This window comes from Ylistrum balloti, unplaced genomic scaffold (genome assembly GCF_031769215.1).
Source record: "Ylistrum balloti isolate Yb309-2 unplaced genomic scaffold, AGI_CSIRO_Ybal_v1 Utg370732, whole genome shotgun sequence".
Taxonomy (NCBI): domain Eukaryota; kingdom Metazoa; phylum Mollusca; class Bivalvia; order Pectinida; family Pectinidae; genus Ylistrum; species Ylistrum balloti.
In genome coordinates, this window is record NW_026782432.1 from 330,646 (window position 1) to 346,737 (window position 16,092).

At 39.5% G+C, this 16,092-nt stretch overlaps 1 protein-coding gene across 1 annotated transcript in view; it reads left to right on the forward strand.

The window, feature by feature from the left end:
* LOC132557836 (uncharacterized) overlaps nt 1-15,702 on the forward strand; it is a 36,961-nt gene extending 21,259 nt beyond the window's left edge. The window contains exon 2 of the mRNA XM_060222362.1: nt 15,300-15,702. Coding sequence (XP_060078345.1) covers nt 15,300-15,702 — 403 coding nt within the window. The remainder of the gene's footprint in view (nt 1-15,299) is intronic.
* The last annotated feature ends 390 nt before the right edge of the window (nt 15,703-16,092 follow it).

The following is a 16,092-nucleotide window of genomic DNA, read 5'->3' on the forward strand; positions in this document are numbered from 1 at the left end:
TGTTTAATGAAGGGTTACTGTAATACAGGATGGTGGTGATGTTTAATGAAGGGTTACTGTAATACAGGATGGTGGTGATGTTTAATGAAGGGTTACTGTAATACAGGATGGTGGTATGTTTAATGAAGGGTTACTGTAATACAGGATGGTGGTGATGTTTAATGAAGGGTTACTGTAATACAGGATGGTGGTGATGTTTAATGAAGGGTTACTGTAATACAGGATGGTGGTGATGTTTAATGAAGGGTTACTGTAATACAGGATGGTGGTGATGTTTAATGAAGGGTGACTGTAATACAGGATGGTGGTGATGTTTAATGAAGGGTTACTGTAATACAGGATGGTGGTGATGTTTAATGAAGGGTTACTGTAATACAGGATGGTGGTGATGTTTAATGAAGGGTTACTGTAATACAGGATGGTGGTGATGTTTAATGAAGGGTTACTGTAATACAGGATGGTGGTGATGTTTAATGAAGGGTTACTGTAATACAGGATGGTGGTGATGTTTAATGAAGGGTTACTGTAATACAGGATGGTGGTGATGTTTAATGAAGGGTTACTGTAATACAGGATGGTGGTGATGTTTAATGAAGGGTTACTGTAATACAGGATGGTGGTGATGTTTAATGAAGGGTTACTGTAATACAGGATGGTGGTGATGTTTAATGAAGGGTTACTGTAATACAGGATGGTGGTGATGTTTAATGAAGGGTTACTGTAATACAGGATGGTGGTGATGTTTAATGAAGGGTTACTGTAATACAGGATGGTGGTGATGTTTAATGAAGGGTTACTGTAATACAGGATGGTGGTGATGTTTAATGAAGGGTTACTGTAATACAGGATGGTGGTGATGTTTAATGAAGGGTTACTGTAATACAGGATGGTGGTGATGTTTAATGAAGGGTTACTGTAATACAGGATGGTGGTGATGTTTAATGAAGGGTTACTGTAATACAGGATGGTGGTGATGTTTAATGAAGGGTTACTGTAATACAGGATGGTGGTGATGTTTAATGAAGGGTTACTGTAATACAGGATGGTGGTGATGTTTAATGAAGGGTTACTGAGTGTAATACGGGATGGTGGTGATGTTTAATGAAGGGTTACTGTAATACAGGATGGTGGTGATGTTTAATGAAGGGTTACTGTAATACAGGATGGTGGTGATGTTTAATGAAGGGTTACTGTAATACAGGATGGTGGTGATGTTTAATGAAGGGTTACTGTAATACAGGATGGTGGTGATGTTTAATGAAGGGTTACTGTAATACAGGATGGTGGTGATGTTTAATGAAGGGTTACTGTAATACAGGATGGTGGTGATGTTTAATGAAGGGTTACTGTAATACAGGATGGTGGTGATGTTTAATGAAGGGTTACTGTAATACAGGATGGTGGTGATGTTTAATGAAGGGTTACTGTAATACAGGATGGTGGTGATGTTTAATGAAGGGTTACTGAGTGTAATACAGGATGGTGGTGATGTTTAATGAAGGGTTACTGTAATACAGGATGGTGGTGATGTTTAATGAAGGGTAACTGAGTGTAATACAGGATGGTGGTGATGTTTAATGAAGGGTTACTGTAATACAGGATGGTGGTGATGTTTAATGAAGGGTGATAGAGTGTAATACAGGATGGTGGTGATGTTTAATGAAGGGTTACTGAGTGTAATACAGGATGGTGGTGATGTTTAATGAAGGGTTACTGTAATACAGGATGGTGGTGATGTTTAATGAAGGGTTACTGTAATACAGGATGGTGGTGATGTTTAATGAAGGGTTACTGTAATACAGGATGGTGGTGATGTTTAATGAAGGGTTACTGTAATACAGGATGGTGGTGATGTTTAATGAAGGGTTACTGTAATACAGGATGGTGGTGATGTTTAATGAAGGGTTACTGTAATACAGGATGGTGGTGATGTTTAATGAAGGGTTACTGTAATACAGGATGGTGGTGATGTTTAATGAAGGGTTACTGTAATACAGGATGGTGGTGATGTTTAATGAAGGGTTACTGTAATACAGGATGGTGGTGATGTTTTAGGGTTACTGTAATACAGGATGGTGGTGATGTTTAATGAAGGGTTACTGTAATACAGGATGGTGGTGATGTTTAATGAAGGGTTACTGTAATACAGGATGGTGGTGATGTTTAATGAAGGGTTACTGTAATACAGGATGGTGGTGATGTTTAATGAAGGGTTACTGTAATACAGGATGGTGGTGATGTTTAATGAAGTACTGTTACTGAAGGGTTACTGTAATACAGGATGGTGGTGATGTTTAATGAAGGGTTACTGTAATACAGGATGGTGGTGATGTTTAATGAAGGGTTACTGTAATACAGGATGGTGGTGATGTTTAATGAAGGGTTACTGTAATACAGGATGGTGGTGATGTTTAATGAAGGGTTACTGTAATACAGGATGGTGGTGATGTTTAATGAAGGGTTACTGTAATACAGGATGGTGGTGATGTTTAATGAAGGGTTACTGTAATACAGGATGGTGGTGATGTTTAATGAAGGGTTACTGTAATACAGGATGGTGGTGATGTTTAATGAAGGGTTACTGTAATACAGGATGGTGGTGATGTTTAATGAAGGGTTACTGAGTGTAATACAGGATGGTGGTGATGTTTAATGAAGGGTAACTGTAATACAGGATGGTGGTGATGTTTAATGAAGGGTTACTGTAATACAGGATGGTGGTGATGTTTAATGAAGGGTTACTGTAATACAGGATGGTGGTGATGTTTAATGAAGGGTTGACTGTAATACAGGATGGTGGTGATGTTTAATGAATACTGTAACACAATTGATGTTTTACTGTATTTTTGCTACTGTAATACAGGATGGTGGTTAACCTGTAAAATGTTGTAATACAGGATGGTGGTGATGTTTAATGAAGCTTTGACAATGCTATGTTTACTTGAAATATACTGTGACAGGATGGTGGTGATGATGAATAACTAATACAGGATTTGGAGGAAGTTACTGTAATACAGGATGGTCACTAAGATGTTCTAAGTGAAAGGGTTCCTGTAATACCTGTTAAACACATATACAGGATAATATTTTAATGATGTTTAATGAAGATTTGTGTCAATACTGTAATACAGGATGGTGGTGATGACTGTAATACAGGATTGGTGATGTTTAATAAGGGTAATACAAATGTATAATGCAAAGTAATACAGGATGGTGGTGATTGTTTAATGAAGGGTTACTGTAATAACAATGTTTGTAATATGGTGGTGATGTTTATATTACTGTAATACAGGATGGTGGTGATGTTTAATGAAGGGTTACTGTAATACAGGATGGTGGTGATGTTTATTGAAGGGCGACTGTAATACAGGATGGTGTAGATGTTTAATGAAGGGTTACTGTAATACAGGATGGTGGTGATGTTTATTGAAGGGTAACTGTAATACAGGATGGTGGTGATGTTTAATGAAGGGTTACTGTAATACAGGATGGTGGTGATGTTTTGAAGGGTACTGTAATACAGGATGGTGGTGATGTTTAATGAAGGGTTACTGTAATACAGGATGGTGGTGATGTTTAATGAAGTACGTAATACAGGAAAGCATACTGCCTTAGACTCTCATAAGATACCATACAACCTTAAAAAGTCATCACAAGATGTTTAATGAAGGGTTACTGTAATACAGCATGGTGGTGATGTTTAATGAAGGGTTACTGTAATACAGGATGGTGGTGATGTTTAATATATACATACAGGATGGTGTGATGTTTAATGAATACACAGCCTTTATTTGGATGAGGTTACTGTAATACAGGATGGTGGTGATGTGAATTACTGAGTGTAATACAGGATGAATGAAGGGTACTGCCTAAAATTGTAATAACAGCCTTGGATGGTGGTGATGTTTAATGAAGGGTTACTGAGTGTAATACAGGATGGTGGTGATGTTTAATGAAGGATATATACAGGAAGGCTAATGAAGGTGAACAGGATGGTGGTGATGTTTAATGAAGGGTGAACTGTAAACAAAAAACATCGTATATTTGTTACTGTAATACAGGATGGTGGTGATGTTTAATGAAGGGTACTGTAGAAATTACAGTATGGTGGTGATCAATTTTTTAATACAATGGTGGTGATGTTTGAAGGGTTACTGTAATACAGGATGGTGGTGATGTTTTTTTTCCTAATACAGGATGTTGATGTTTAATGAAGGGTTACTGTAATACAGGATGGTGGTGATGTTTAATGAAGGGTAACTGTAATACAGGATGGTGGTGATGTTTAATGAAGGGTGACTGTAATACAGGATGGTGGTGATGTTTAATGAAGGGTTACTGTAATACAGGATGGTGGTGATGTTTAATGAAGGGTTACTGTAATACAGGATGGTGGTGATGTTTAATGAAGGGTGACTGTAATACAGGATGGTGGTGATGTTTAATGAAGGGTTACTGTAATACAGGATGGTGGTGATGTTTAATGAAGGGTTACTGTAATACAGGATGGTGGTGATGTTTATTGAAGGGTTACTGTAATACAGGATGGTGGTGATGTTTAATGAAGGGTTACTGTAATACAGGATGGTGGTGATGTTTAATGAAGGGTTACTGTAATACAGGATGGTGGTGATGTTTAATGAAGGGTGGACTGTAATACAGGATGGTGGTGATGAAGGGGGTGATGGGGTGATGTTTAATGAAGGGGTGTAATACAGGATGGTGGTGATGTTTAATACAGGATGGGTGACTGTAATACAGGATGTGTGATGTTTAATGAAGGGTTACTGTAATACAGGATGGTGGTGATGTTTAATGAAGGGTACTGTAATACAGGATGGTGGTGATGTTTAATGAAGGGTGTAATACAGGATGGTGGTGATGTTTAATGAAGGGTTACTGTAATACAGGATGGTGGTGATGTTTAATGATGGTGGGGTTACTGAGTGTAATACGGGATGGTGGTGATGTTTAATGAAGGGTTACTGAGTGTAATACAGGATGGTGGTGATGTTTAATGAATTGTTACTGAGTGTAATACGGGATGGTGGTGATGTTTAATGAAGGGTTACTGTAATACAGGATGGTGGTGATGTTTAATGAAGGGTTACTGAGTGTAATACAGGATGGTGGTGATGTTTAATGAAGGGTAACTGAGTGTAATACAGGATGGTGGTGATGTTTAATGAAGGGTGACTGTAATACAGGATGGTGGTGATGTTTAATGAAACTGTAATACAGGATGGTGGTGATGTTTAATGAAGGGTACTGTAATACAGGATGGTGGTGGTTTAATGAAGGGTTACTGTAATACAGGATGGTGGTGATGTTTAATGAAGGGTTACTGTAATACAGGATGGTGGTGATGTTTAATGAAGGGTAACTGACTGTAATACAGTGGTGGTGATGTTTAATGAAGGGTTACTAACTGTAATACAGGATGGTGGTGATGTTTAATGAAGGGTTGGATGGGTGAGGGGTGGGTGTCACAGGGGTGGGTGTGGATGGGTGAGGGGTGGGTGTGGATGATGGGTGAGGGGTGGGGGTGGATGGGTTAGGGGTGGGTGTGGATGGGTTAGGGGTGGGGGTGGATGGGTGAGGGGTGGGGTGGATGGGTGAGGGGTGGGTGTGGGTGTTGGGTGAGGGGTGGGTGTGGATGGGTGAGGGGTGGGTGTGGATGGGTGAGGGGTGGGGGTGAATGGGTGAGGGGTGGGTGTGGATGGGTGAGGGGTGGGTGTGGATGGGTGAGGGGTGGGGGTGGATGGGTGAGGGGTGGTGGTGAATGGGTGAGGGGTGGTTGTTGATGGGTGAGGGGTGGGTGTGGATGGGTGAGGGGTGGGTGTGGATGGGTGTGGGGTGGGTGTGGATGGGTGAGGGGTGGGGGTGGGGGTGAGGGGTGGGGGTGAGGGGTGGGGGTGGATGGGTGAGGGGTGGGGGTGGATGGGTTAGGGGTGGGGGTGAATGGGTTAGGGGTGGGGGTGGATGGGTGAGGGGTGGGGGTGGATGGGTGAGGGGTGGGTGTGGATGGGTGAGGGGTGGGGGTGGATGGGTGAGGGGTGGGGGTGGATGGGTGAGGGGTGGGTGTGGATGGGTGAGGGGTGGGTGTGGATGGGTGAGGGGTGGGTGTGGATGGGTGAGGGGTGGGGGTGAATGGGTGAGGGGTGGGTGTGGATGGGTGAGGGGTGGGTGTGGATGGGTGAGGGGTGGGGGTGGATGGGTGAGGGGTGGTGGTGAATGGGTGAGGGGTGGTTGTTGATGGGTGAGGGGTGGGTGTGGATGGGTGAGGGGTGGGGTTGGATGGGTGAGGGGTGGGTGTGGATGGGTGAGGGGTGGTGGTGAATGGGTGAGGGGTGGGTGTTGATGGGTGAGGGGTGGGGGTGGATGGGTGAGGGGTGGGTGTGGATGGGTTAGGGGTGGGTGTGGTGGGTTATGGGGGTGGATGGGTGAGGGGTGGGGTGTGGATGGGTGAGGGGTGGGTGTGGATGGGTGAGGGGTGGGTGTGGATGGGTGAGGGGTGGGTGTGGATGGGTGAGGGGTGGGGGTGGATGGGTGAGGGGTGGGTGTGGATCGGTGAGGGGTCGCGGAGGATCGGAGAGGTGTGGTGAAGTATCGGTGAGGGGTGGGGGTGGATGGGTGAGGGGTGGGGGTGAATGGGTGAGGGGTGGGTGTGGATGGGTGAGGGGTGGGTGTGGATGGGTGAGGGGTGGGTGTGGATGGGTGAGGGGTGGGGGTGGATGGGTGAGGGGTGGGTGTGGATGGGTGAGGGGTGGGGGTGGATGGGTGAGGGGTGGGGGTGGATGGGTTAGGGGTGGGTGTGGATGGGTTAGGGGTGGGTGTGGATGGGTTAGGGGTGGGTGTGGATGGGTGAGGGGTGGGTGTGAATGGGTGAGGGGTGGGTGTGGATGGGTGAGGGGTGGGTGTGGATGGGTGAGGGGTGGGTGTGGATGGGTGAGGGGTGGGTGTGGATGGGTGAGGGGTGGGGGTGGATGGGTGAGGGGTGGTGGTGAAGGGGTGGGGTGGTGGGTGAGGGGTGGGTGTGGATGGGTGAGGGGTGGGTGTGGATGGGTGAGGGGTGGGTGTGGATGGGTGAGGGGTGGGTGTGGATGGGTGAGGGGTGGGGGTGGATGGGTGAGGGGTGGGGGTGGATGGGTTAGGGGTGGGGGTGGATGGGTGAGGGGTGGGTGTGGATGGGTTAGGGGTGGGTGTGGATGGGTGAGGGGTGGGTGTGAATGGGTGAGGGGTGGGGGTGTTCTTTTCCCCAATTTTTCTTTTTCCTTTTATTTTTTTACTTGATTTATTTTTCTCGATAACCATTCTATCACCGCCTGTGTTAGAATATTTTAATAAAACAATAAGTTGGTCGTTCTGTTGTAAGGTAAACAATACCTATATTGATTGATCTATTTATCATTATTTACCATCATATGTACATATGTACTCGCGGAATCAATTGATAAATTCCTCCCTAAAACAAGTCAGATAAGTTTTCTTTGATAAATTGAAAGAGTTATTTTTTCATAACAGACATCTTGTGCTGAAATATCGGGTCGCTTAGATCATCGATCAATACTTGTAGTTTTAACAGTATATTATATATCGATAACGAAAGTACACCATATCAAAACATCTGCGTCCGGTTGGTCCGTCTCTTTAAACCAACAACAGCCGTCTGGGGTCAGATTGAAATAAAATACATATTATTGTCGGGAATGTCATTCACCAGATTTCAAAAACGTAATATTTTATAAAATGTGCAAGATTATATCTGTGTACCAAACATACCCGAAGTCTGTGTTATTTTCCAACTTTATTTTCTTTTTCCGTCGTTTGTTCGTAGCGTTTGTACAGAGTGTTTGTACGGAGAGTTTGTAAAGAGAGTTTGCACGAAGAGTTTGTACGAAGAGTTTGTACTAAGAGTTTGTACGGAGAGTTTGTAATGAGAGTTTGTACGGAGAGTTTGTACAGAGATTTTGTACGTAGTGTTTGTACGAAGAGTTTGTTCGGAGAGTTTGTACAGTGAGTTTGTACATAGAGTTTGTCCGTAGTGTTTGTACGGAGAGTTTGTACGGAGAGTTTGTACAGAGAGTTTGTACGGAGAATTTGTACAGAGAGTTAGTACGGAGAGTTTGTACGGAGAGTTTGTACAGAGAGTTTGTACGGAAAAATTGTACAGAGAGTTTGTACGGAGAGTTTGTACAGAGAGTTAGTACGGAGAGTTTGTACAGAGAGTTTGTACGGAGAGTTTGTACGGAGAAATTGTACAGAGAGTTAGTACGGAGAGTTTGTACGGAGAGTTTGTACAGAGAGTTTGTACGGAAAAAATGTACAGAGAGTTTGTACGGAGAGTTTGTACAGAGAGTTAGTACGGAGAGTTTGTACAGAGAGTTTGTACGGAGAGTTTGTACAGATAGTTTGTACAAAGAGTTTGTACGGAGAGTTTGTACGAAGAGTTTGTACAGAGAGTTTGTACGGAGAGTTTGTACAGAGAGTTAGCATGGAGTTTTTGTACAGAGAGTTTGTACGGAGAGTTTGTACAGAGAGTTAGTACGGACAGTTTGTACGAAGAGTTTGTACAGAGAGTTTGTACGGAGAAATTGTACAGAGAGTTAGTACGGAGAGTTTGTACAGAGAGTTAGTACGGACAGTTTGTACGGAGAGTTTGTACAGAGAGCTTGTACAGAGAGTTTGTACAGAGAGTTTGTACGGAGAGTTTGTACAGAGAGTTAGTACGGAGAGTTTGTACGGAGAGTTTGTACAGAGAGTTAGTACGGAGAGTTTGTACAGATAGTTTGTACAAAGAGTTTGTACGGAGAGTTTGTACAGAGAGTTTGTACGGAGAGTTTGTACAGAGAGTATGTACGGAGAGTCTGTCCGTAAGTTTGTAACACAAATATCGATATAAATCTTTGTTTATTTCGTTTGCATGGTCACATGACGTCATTTGACAAAAAAATACTTAATGAATAATTAACGTTAGGTAGAGTACATCTTGGATAAAATTAAATGTTATCTTCCGATAATGGTTTAATTACATTAAATGCATTTTAAATCTCAACTGAAATTACAACTCTATTGTGTAACCTCACTTACAACCAAATTACAACTTTATTGTGTAACCTCACTTACACCAAATTACAACTTTATAGTGTAACCTCACTTACAACCAAATTACAACTCTGTTGTGTAACCTCACTTACAACCAAATTACAACTCTATTGTGTAACCTCACTTACAACCAAATTACAACTTTATTGTGTAACCTCACTTACAACCAAATTACAACTTTATTGTGTAAACTCACTTACAACCAAATTACAACTCTATTGTGTAACCTCACTTACAACCAAATTACAACTCTATTGTGTAACCTCACTTACAACCAAATTACAACTCCATTGTGTAACCTCACTTACAACCAAATTACAACTTTGTTGTGTAACCTCACTTAAAACCAAATTACAACTTTATGGAGTAACCTCACTTACAACCAAATTACAACTTTATTGTGTAACCTCACTTACAACCAAATTACAACTTTATTGTGTAACCTCACTTACAACCAAATTACAACTTTATTGTGTAACCTCACTTACAACCAAATTACAACTTTATAGTGTAACCTCACTTACAACCAAATTACAACTTTATAGTGTAACCTCACTTACAACCAAATTACAACTTTATAGTGTAACCTCACTTACAACCAAATTACAACTTTATTGTGTAACCTCACTTACACCAAATTACAACTTTATAGTGTAACCTCACTTACACCAAATTACAACTTTATAGTGTAACCTCACTTACAACCAAATTACAACTTTATTGTGTAACCTCACTTACACCAAATTACAACTTTATAGTGTAACCTCACTTACAACCAAATTACAACTTTATTGTGTAACCTCACTTACAACCAAATTACAACTTTATTGTGTAACCTCACTTACAACCAAATTACAACTCCATTGTGTAACCTCACTTACAACCAAATTACAACTTTATATTGTAACCTCACTTACAACCAAATTACAACTCCATTGTGTAACCTCACTTACAACCAAATTACAACTTTATTGTGTAACCTCACTTACAACCAAATTACAACTCCATTGTGTAACCTCACTTACAACCAAATTACAACTCTTTTCTGTAACCTCACTTACAACCAAATTACAACTCTTTTCTGTAACCTCACTTACAACCAAATTACAACTTTATTGTGTAACCTCACTTACACCAAATTACAACTTTATAGTGTAACCTCACTTACAACCAAATTACAACTTTATTGTGTAACCTCACTTACAACCAAATTACAACTTTATTGTGTAACCTCACTTACAACCAAATTACAACTTTATTGTGTAACCTCACTTACAACCAAATTACAACTCCATTGTGTAACCTCACTTACAACCAAATTACAACTTTATTGTGTAACCTCACTTACAACCAAATTACAACTTTATTGTGTAACCTCACTTACAACCAAATTACAACTTTATTGTGTAACCTCACTTACAACCAAATTACAACTTTATTGTGTAACCTCACTTACAACCAAATTACAACTTTATTGTGTAACCTCACTTACAACCAAATTACAACTTTATTGTGTAACCTCACTTACAACCAAATTACAACTTTATAGTGTAACCTCACTTAAAACCAAATTACAACTCCATTGTGTAACCTCACTTACAACCAAATTACAACTTTATAGTGTAACCTCACTTACAACCAAATTACAACTTTATAGTGTAACCTCACTTACAACCAAATTACAACTTTATTGTGTAAACTCACTTACAACCAAATTACAACTTTATTGTGTAAACTCACTTACAACCAAATTACAACTTTATTGTGTAAACTCACTTACAACCAAATTACAACTCTATTGTGTAACCTCACTTACAACCAAATTACAAATTTATTGTGTAAACTCACTTACAACCAAATTACAACTCTATTGTGTAAACTCACTTACAACCAAATTACAACTTTATTGTGTAACCTCACTTACAACCAAATTACAACTTTATTGTGTAAACTCACTTACAACCAAATTACAACTTTATTGTGTAAACTCACTTACAACCAAATTACAACTTTATAGTGTAACCCCACTTACAACCAAATTACAACTTTATAGTGTAAACTCACTTACAACCAAATTACAACTTTATGGAGTAACCTCACTTACAACCAAATTACAACTTTATTGTGTAACCTCACTTACAACCAAATTACAACTTTATAGTGTAAACTCACTTACAACCAAATTACAACTTTATTGTGTAAACTCACTTACAACCAAATTACAACTTTATAGTGTAACCCCACTTACAACCAAATTACAACTTTATAGTGTAACCTCACTCACAACCAAATTACAACTTTATTGTGTAAACTCACTTACACCAAATTACAACTTTATAGTGTAACCTCACTTACAACCAAATTACAACTCCATTGTGTAACCTCACTTACAACCAAATTACAACTTTATTGTGTAACCTCACTTACAACCAAATTACAACTTTATTGTGTAACCTCACTTACAACCAAATTACAACTTTATAGTGTAACCTCACATACAACCAAATTACAACTTTATTGTGTAACCTCACTTACAACCAAATTACAGAACATATGTCACTTTCGTTTGTTTTGTGCTTTTGCCAATTAGACAAAGAAAGAGACTAGCTGATTTGATAGGAAACTTGAATACATGCAGTTCATGGCGAATTTAACACTGGACGAAAATGAATCACGTATTTTGTTCTTAGAATATGAAGGAATATTACGGAAACGTATTCACATTTTTCAAAAAGACATCAGATAAACAGAAATTTATAATTCTAAGAAACTGCATGTAATGCCGAGCACGTTTGTAAGAACTTACACTGCTAAATAATAGACAGTTTAGTCATATATATTTTGTATACAACGACACGGACTTTGTTTAAATCTCATTAATGATGAACCTGGGAAACTACATGTAAAATAGTCAAAACAAATTAAATATAGTTATCGTTTACCGATATCAAGTTAATTGCAACGATATCACTTATCTAATGTTACTTCAACCGAGCTGTGTAAAGCTCAACTGAACCAGGATCTTGTTTCACGTGTACAGCACAGACTTGTTATTATAAAACATGCTCTATGATTAATTTGTGTGGTGTGTTTTAGATCTGCTTGTTACAGGTCATTTTTATTTAGAAAACAAGTTTATGTAAACACGACAAAGAGAATAGGTAATACAATACCTGATGGAATAAAAACATTTATAACCATCGACAAATTTGATTACGTAATGAGATCGTGATCACGGAAGGTATACATCATTACCTCTACCATAAACATTGGTAATTAGTCGTTATGTTGTACACGTGGAATAAAACAACCAACATCAACCCGTCAATAGATAGACCAACAAGACATGGACAACAACAGGAACTGATGTGTCGACATATCAAGGAAAAGACAACAACAGGAACTGATGTGTCGACATATCAAGGAAAAGACAACAACAGGAACTGATGTGTCGACATATCAAGGAAAAGACAACAACAGGAACTGATGTGTCGACATATCAAGGAAAAGACAACAGGAACTGATCTTTGTAGACAACCAAAGGCAACATTGTTTTTAAAAGTATTAAATTAAAGGAAAGAAATTTTCAACCTTGAATTCACGCCTCGTCGTATTTAAAAAAGCCAGTAAACATCCGCACGTTTAATCAGCCGGTAAACTGATAGTGAGGTTCGAACTTTTGTCATCATGTGGTGTCACCGGAGGATATTTGGCGCGAGAACAGACTCCTGATATTCATGTGTAAATATACACTACAAATTTCTTTTCTTGTTCCAAATTCCAGACCCTTATCTTCTCAGTGGATGTTTGCTGTACAGTATGCACAAGGTTATGTTCAATTGAATACCTCAGGCCTTTCCACCAAGCGTTTAAAAACGTTCATATCAAGAGAATTGTCTTTTTTACATAAATGAATCGATAATATGTTAAAACGAGGCTACCACTTTTGTGAAATCTAACAATATTTTTGTTTTATTAACAAAAAAAGTTCATGACACATAACGATAGATAAATAAACAAACAAACAAATAGATGAATAAATAAATAAATATTTCGGATGTAGCGAAAAAGTGTTTCCCGACAATCACTTAATCTATTTAGGATAACAATAAATGCATTTCAATGATTGTTGTCTTACAATAACATGAACATCGTAAGGTCACTCCAACTTCACTCATTATGAAAGATCAAATGTGACAATTATTATAACAATTTTTTGTACGATTACGTCACTTCCTTGACTGTTAAGGCACGGTTATGTCAAGCCGAGTGAGACTGACAACTTTTCATGTGTGGAAATCTGTGATCGAAATCACCGTTACTATATACAGAAAATTGGTTTTACAATAAAATGCGTTGTGCGAATTCATTAAGGCCTGTCATATAACAATCTTATATCACAGAACGTTCTCTCTGATACTTATCGCAATATGTAGGATTTCAGAGTTCAAAGATCGAGATAACGGTTACTATAAATAGAAAAATAATTTCGGGTGAAAGAGACTACAAAATAGTTCTTTACAAAAGTGAGAGTCGGATTTTTTTACCTCCAATCCACATTTCTTAAACTTTGTATGTGTCTATTAGCCACACGACCGACACATTTGTAAGCGTCTGTTGGCCACACGACCGACACATTTGGAAACGTCTGTTGGCCACACGGCTGACAAATTTGTATCTGTCTGTTAGCCACACGGCCGACACATTTGTAAGCGTCTGTTGGCCACACGGCCGACAAATTTGTATGTGTCTGTTAGCCACACGGCCGACACATTTGTAAGCGTCTGTTGGCCACACGGCCGACACATTTGTATGTGTCTGTTAGCCACACGGCCGACACATTTGTATGTGTCTGTTAGGCACACGGCCGACACATTTGTAAGCGTCTGTTGGCCACACGGCCGACACATTTGTAAGTGTCTGTTGGCCACACGGCCGACACATTTGTAAGCGTCTGTTGGCCGCACGGCCGACACATTTGTAAGTGTCTGTTGGCCACACTGCCGACACATTTGTAAGCGTCTGTTGGCCACACGGCCGACACATTTGAATGTGTCTATTCTGATTTCTCGTTATATTGATTTTGAGCTGCTTGCTGTTCTGTTGACACCGTGGTATATAAGAGTTATTTTTCAACATGTCACACTTTGATAAACACAATACAACTTTCACGCTGAGAGTAAAATACTTTAACACTGTAAAACGTGACCAAAAACGTTGACGCATAAAACAGATTAAATTTACTGAAAATCAACTACAAATAACATTTCTATTTAAACAGATTTGGACCGTATTGTTTACAGCAGAGGGCGGTGACATGATTACAACATATACGCAAACACAGTTCTATCAACTTAATTTGAAAAATTAAAAATAAGTTTTGAAAAGAATGCTTATCATATTGATATTGTGCTTTTCATGTTTTTTTTTTAAATTGTAATGGGTGTATTTAGAAGTGATCTAAAAAAACCGAGGTCGATAAAAATTGTCAGTATAGAAAATATGTATATATATATATGACAGTTATCATATTGTCAAGCTGACAATACAATAAAATCTGTTTGACGCGACACGTTGTTGTATCATAGAATGACGTAAGTCTTAACGGTACACATGATAATTACATTTACCTATTGTTGGTAACATTTATGACATGAGATGTTTCCATCACAGCTGTCCCGTGTATAGAGACCAGCTTATCTCAATCCGCGCAAGTAAAGAACCACCAATCAAAACGTCGAAATCTCATCGCAACATCTCGCAGAAATCCGACAAACATCGGGAGTTAATTTCCAAAGACTACAACAAATTTCCGTTACGAAAAGATGAATCCTTGATGAAAAGGCGCGAAAACTGATGAAACCGGAAGTAGATTGCTTGATTGAAAGGAAACCGACAACGTGCTCAGGAATTTGATTAATGAACCATGTACATATTGATATAGTCGTAGGGAGACAGATTAATATAACAGAAAGTTGACACTGATGAACCGGAAGTATGCACATTATACGATAGTATAACGATAAAGCATGGTAAAACCAGGAGTCTACAGAATTTATACTGATGAATTCGAAAGTAGATAATATTGGTAGAAATCGGACACCGACACCACAATATCGGCTGATTTATCACACAAGAAGTCGGCAAATGGACCAACCTAAACGTTTATGATATAAAAATGATGATATAAAAAGAGATGATTCAGGAAGTGAACACGGTGATGACACAGGAAGTGAACACGGTGATGATCCAGGAAGTGAACACGATAATGACACTAGAAGTAAACACGGTGATGACACAGGTAGTGAACACGGTGATGACACAGGAAGTGAACACGATGATGACACTAGAAGTGAACATGGTGATGACAAAGGAAGTGAACACGATGATGACACTAGAAGTGAACACGGTGATGACAAAGGAAGTGAACACGGTGATGACACAGGAAGTGAACACAGTGATGACAAAGGAAGTGAACACGGTGATGACACAGGAAGTGAACACGTTGATGACACAGGAAGTGAACACGGTGATGACAAAGGAAGTGAACATGGTGATGACACAGAAAGTGAACACGGTGATGACACAGGAAGTTAACACGGTGATGACAAAGGAAGTGAACATGGTGATGACACAGGAAGTGAACACGGTGATGACAAAGGAAATGAATACAGTGATGACAAGTTTAATGATTAATTGAGTTCATGTGCTCGATATTGATTTTGTTATAGAAGAAATGAAGCGCGTTTTAATATTTACCTCTCGGATAAGTTAATGAAACTATATTATAATAATTTTAAAAAGTGCGAAAGCTCTGAAATACCAATATGCGAACGAGATGTTGTATGAAGCAACATTTTGACTTTAGACTGGAACGCTGGAGTGATGTGGTATTCAGAAGTTGCTTCTTCAAAGTATTACTAATGTGTCTTAACTTCCGATACAAACTGTAAGTGATACTGAATTCGACTATATGCTGTAAAAGTT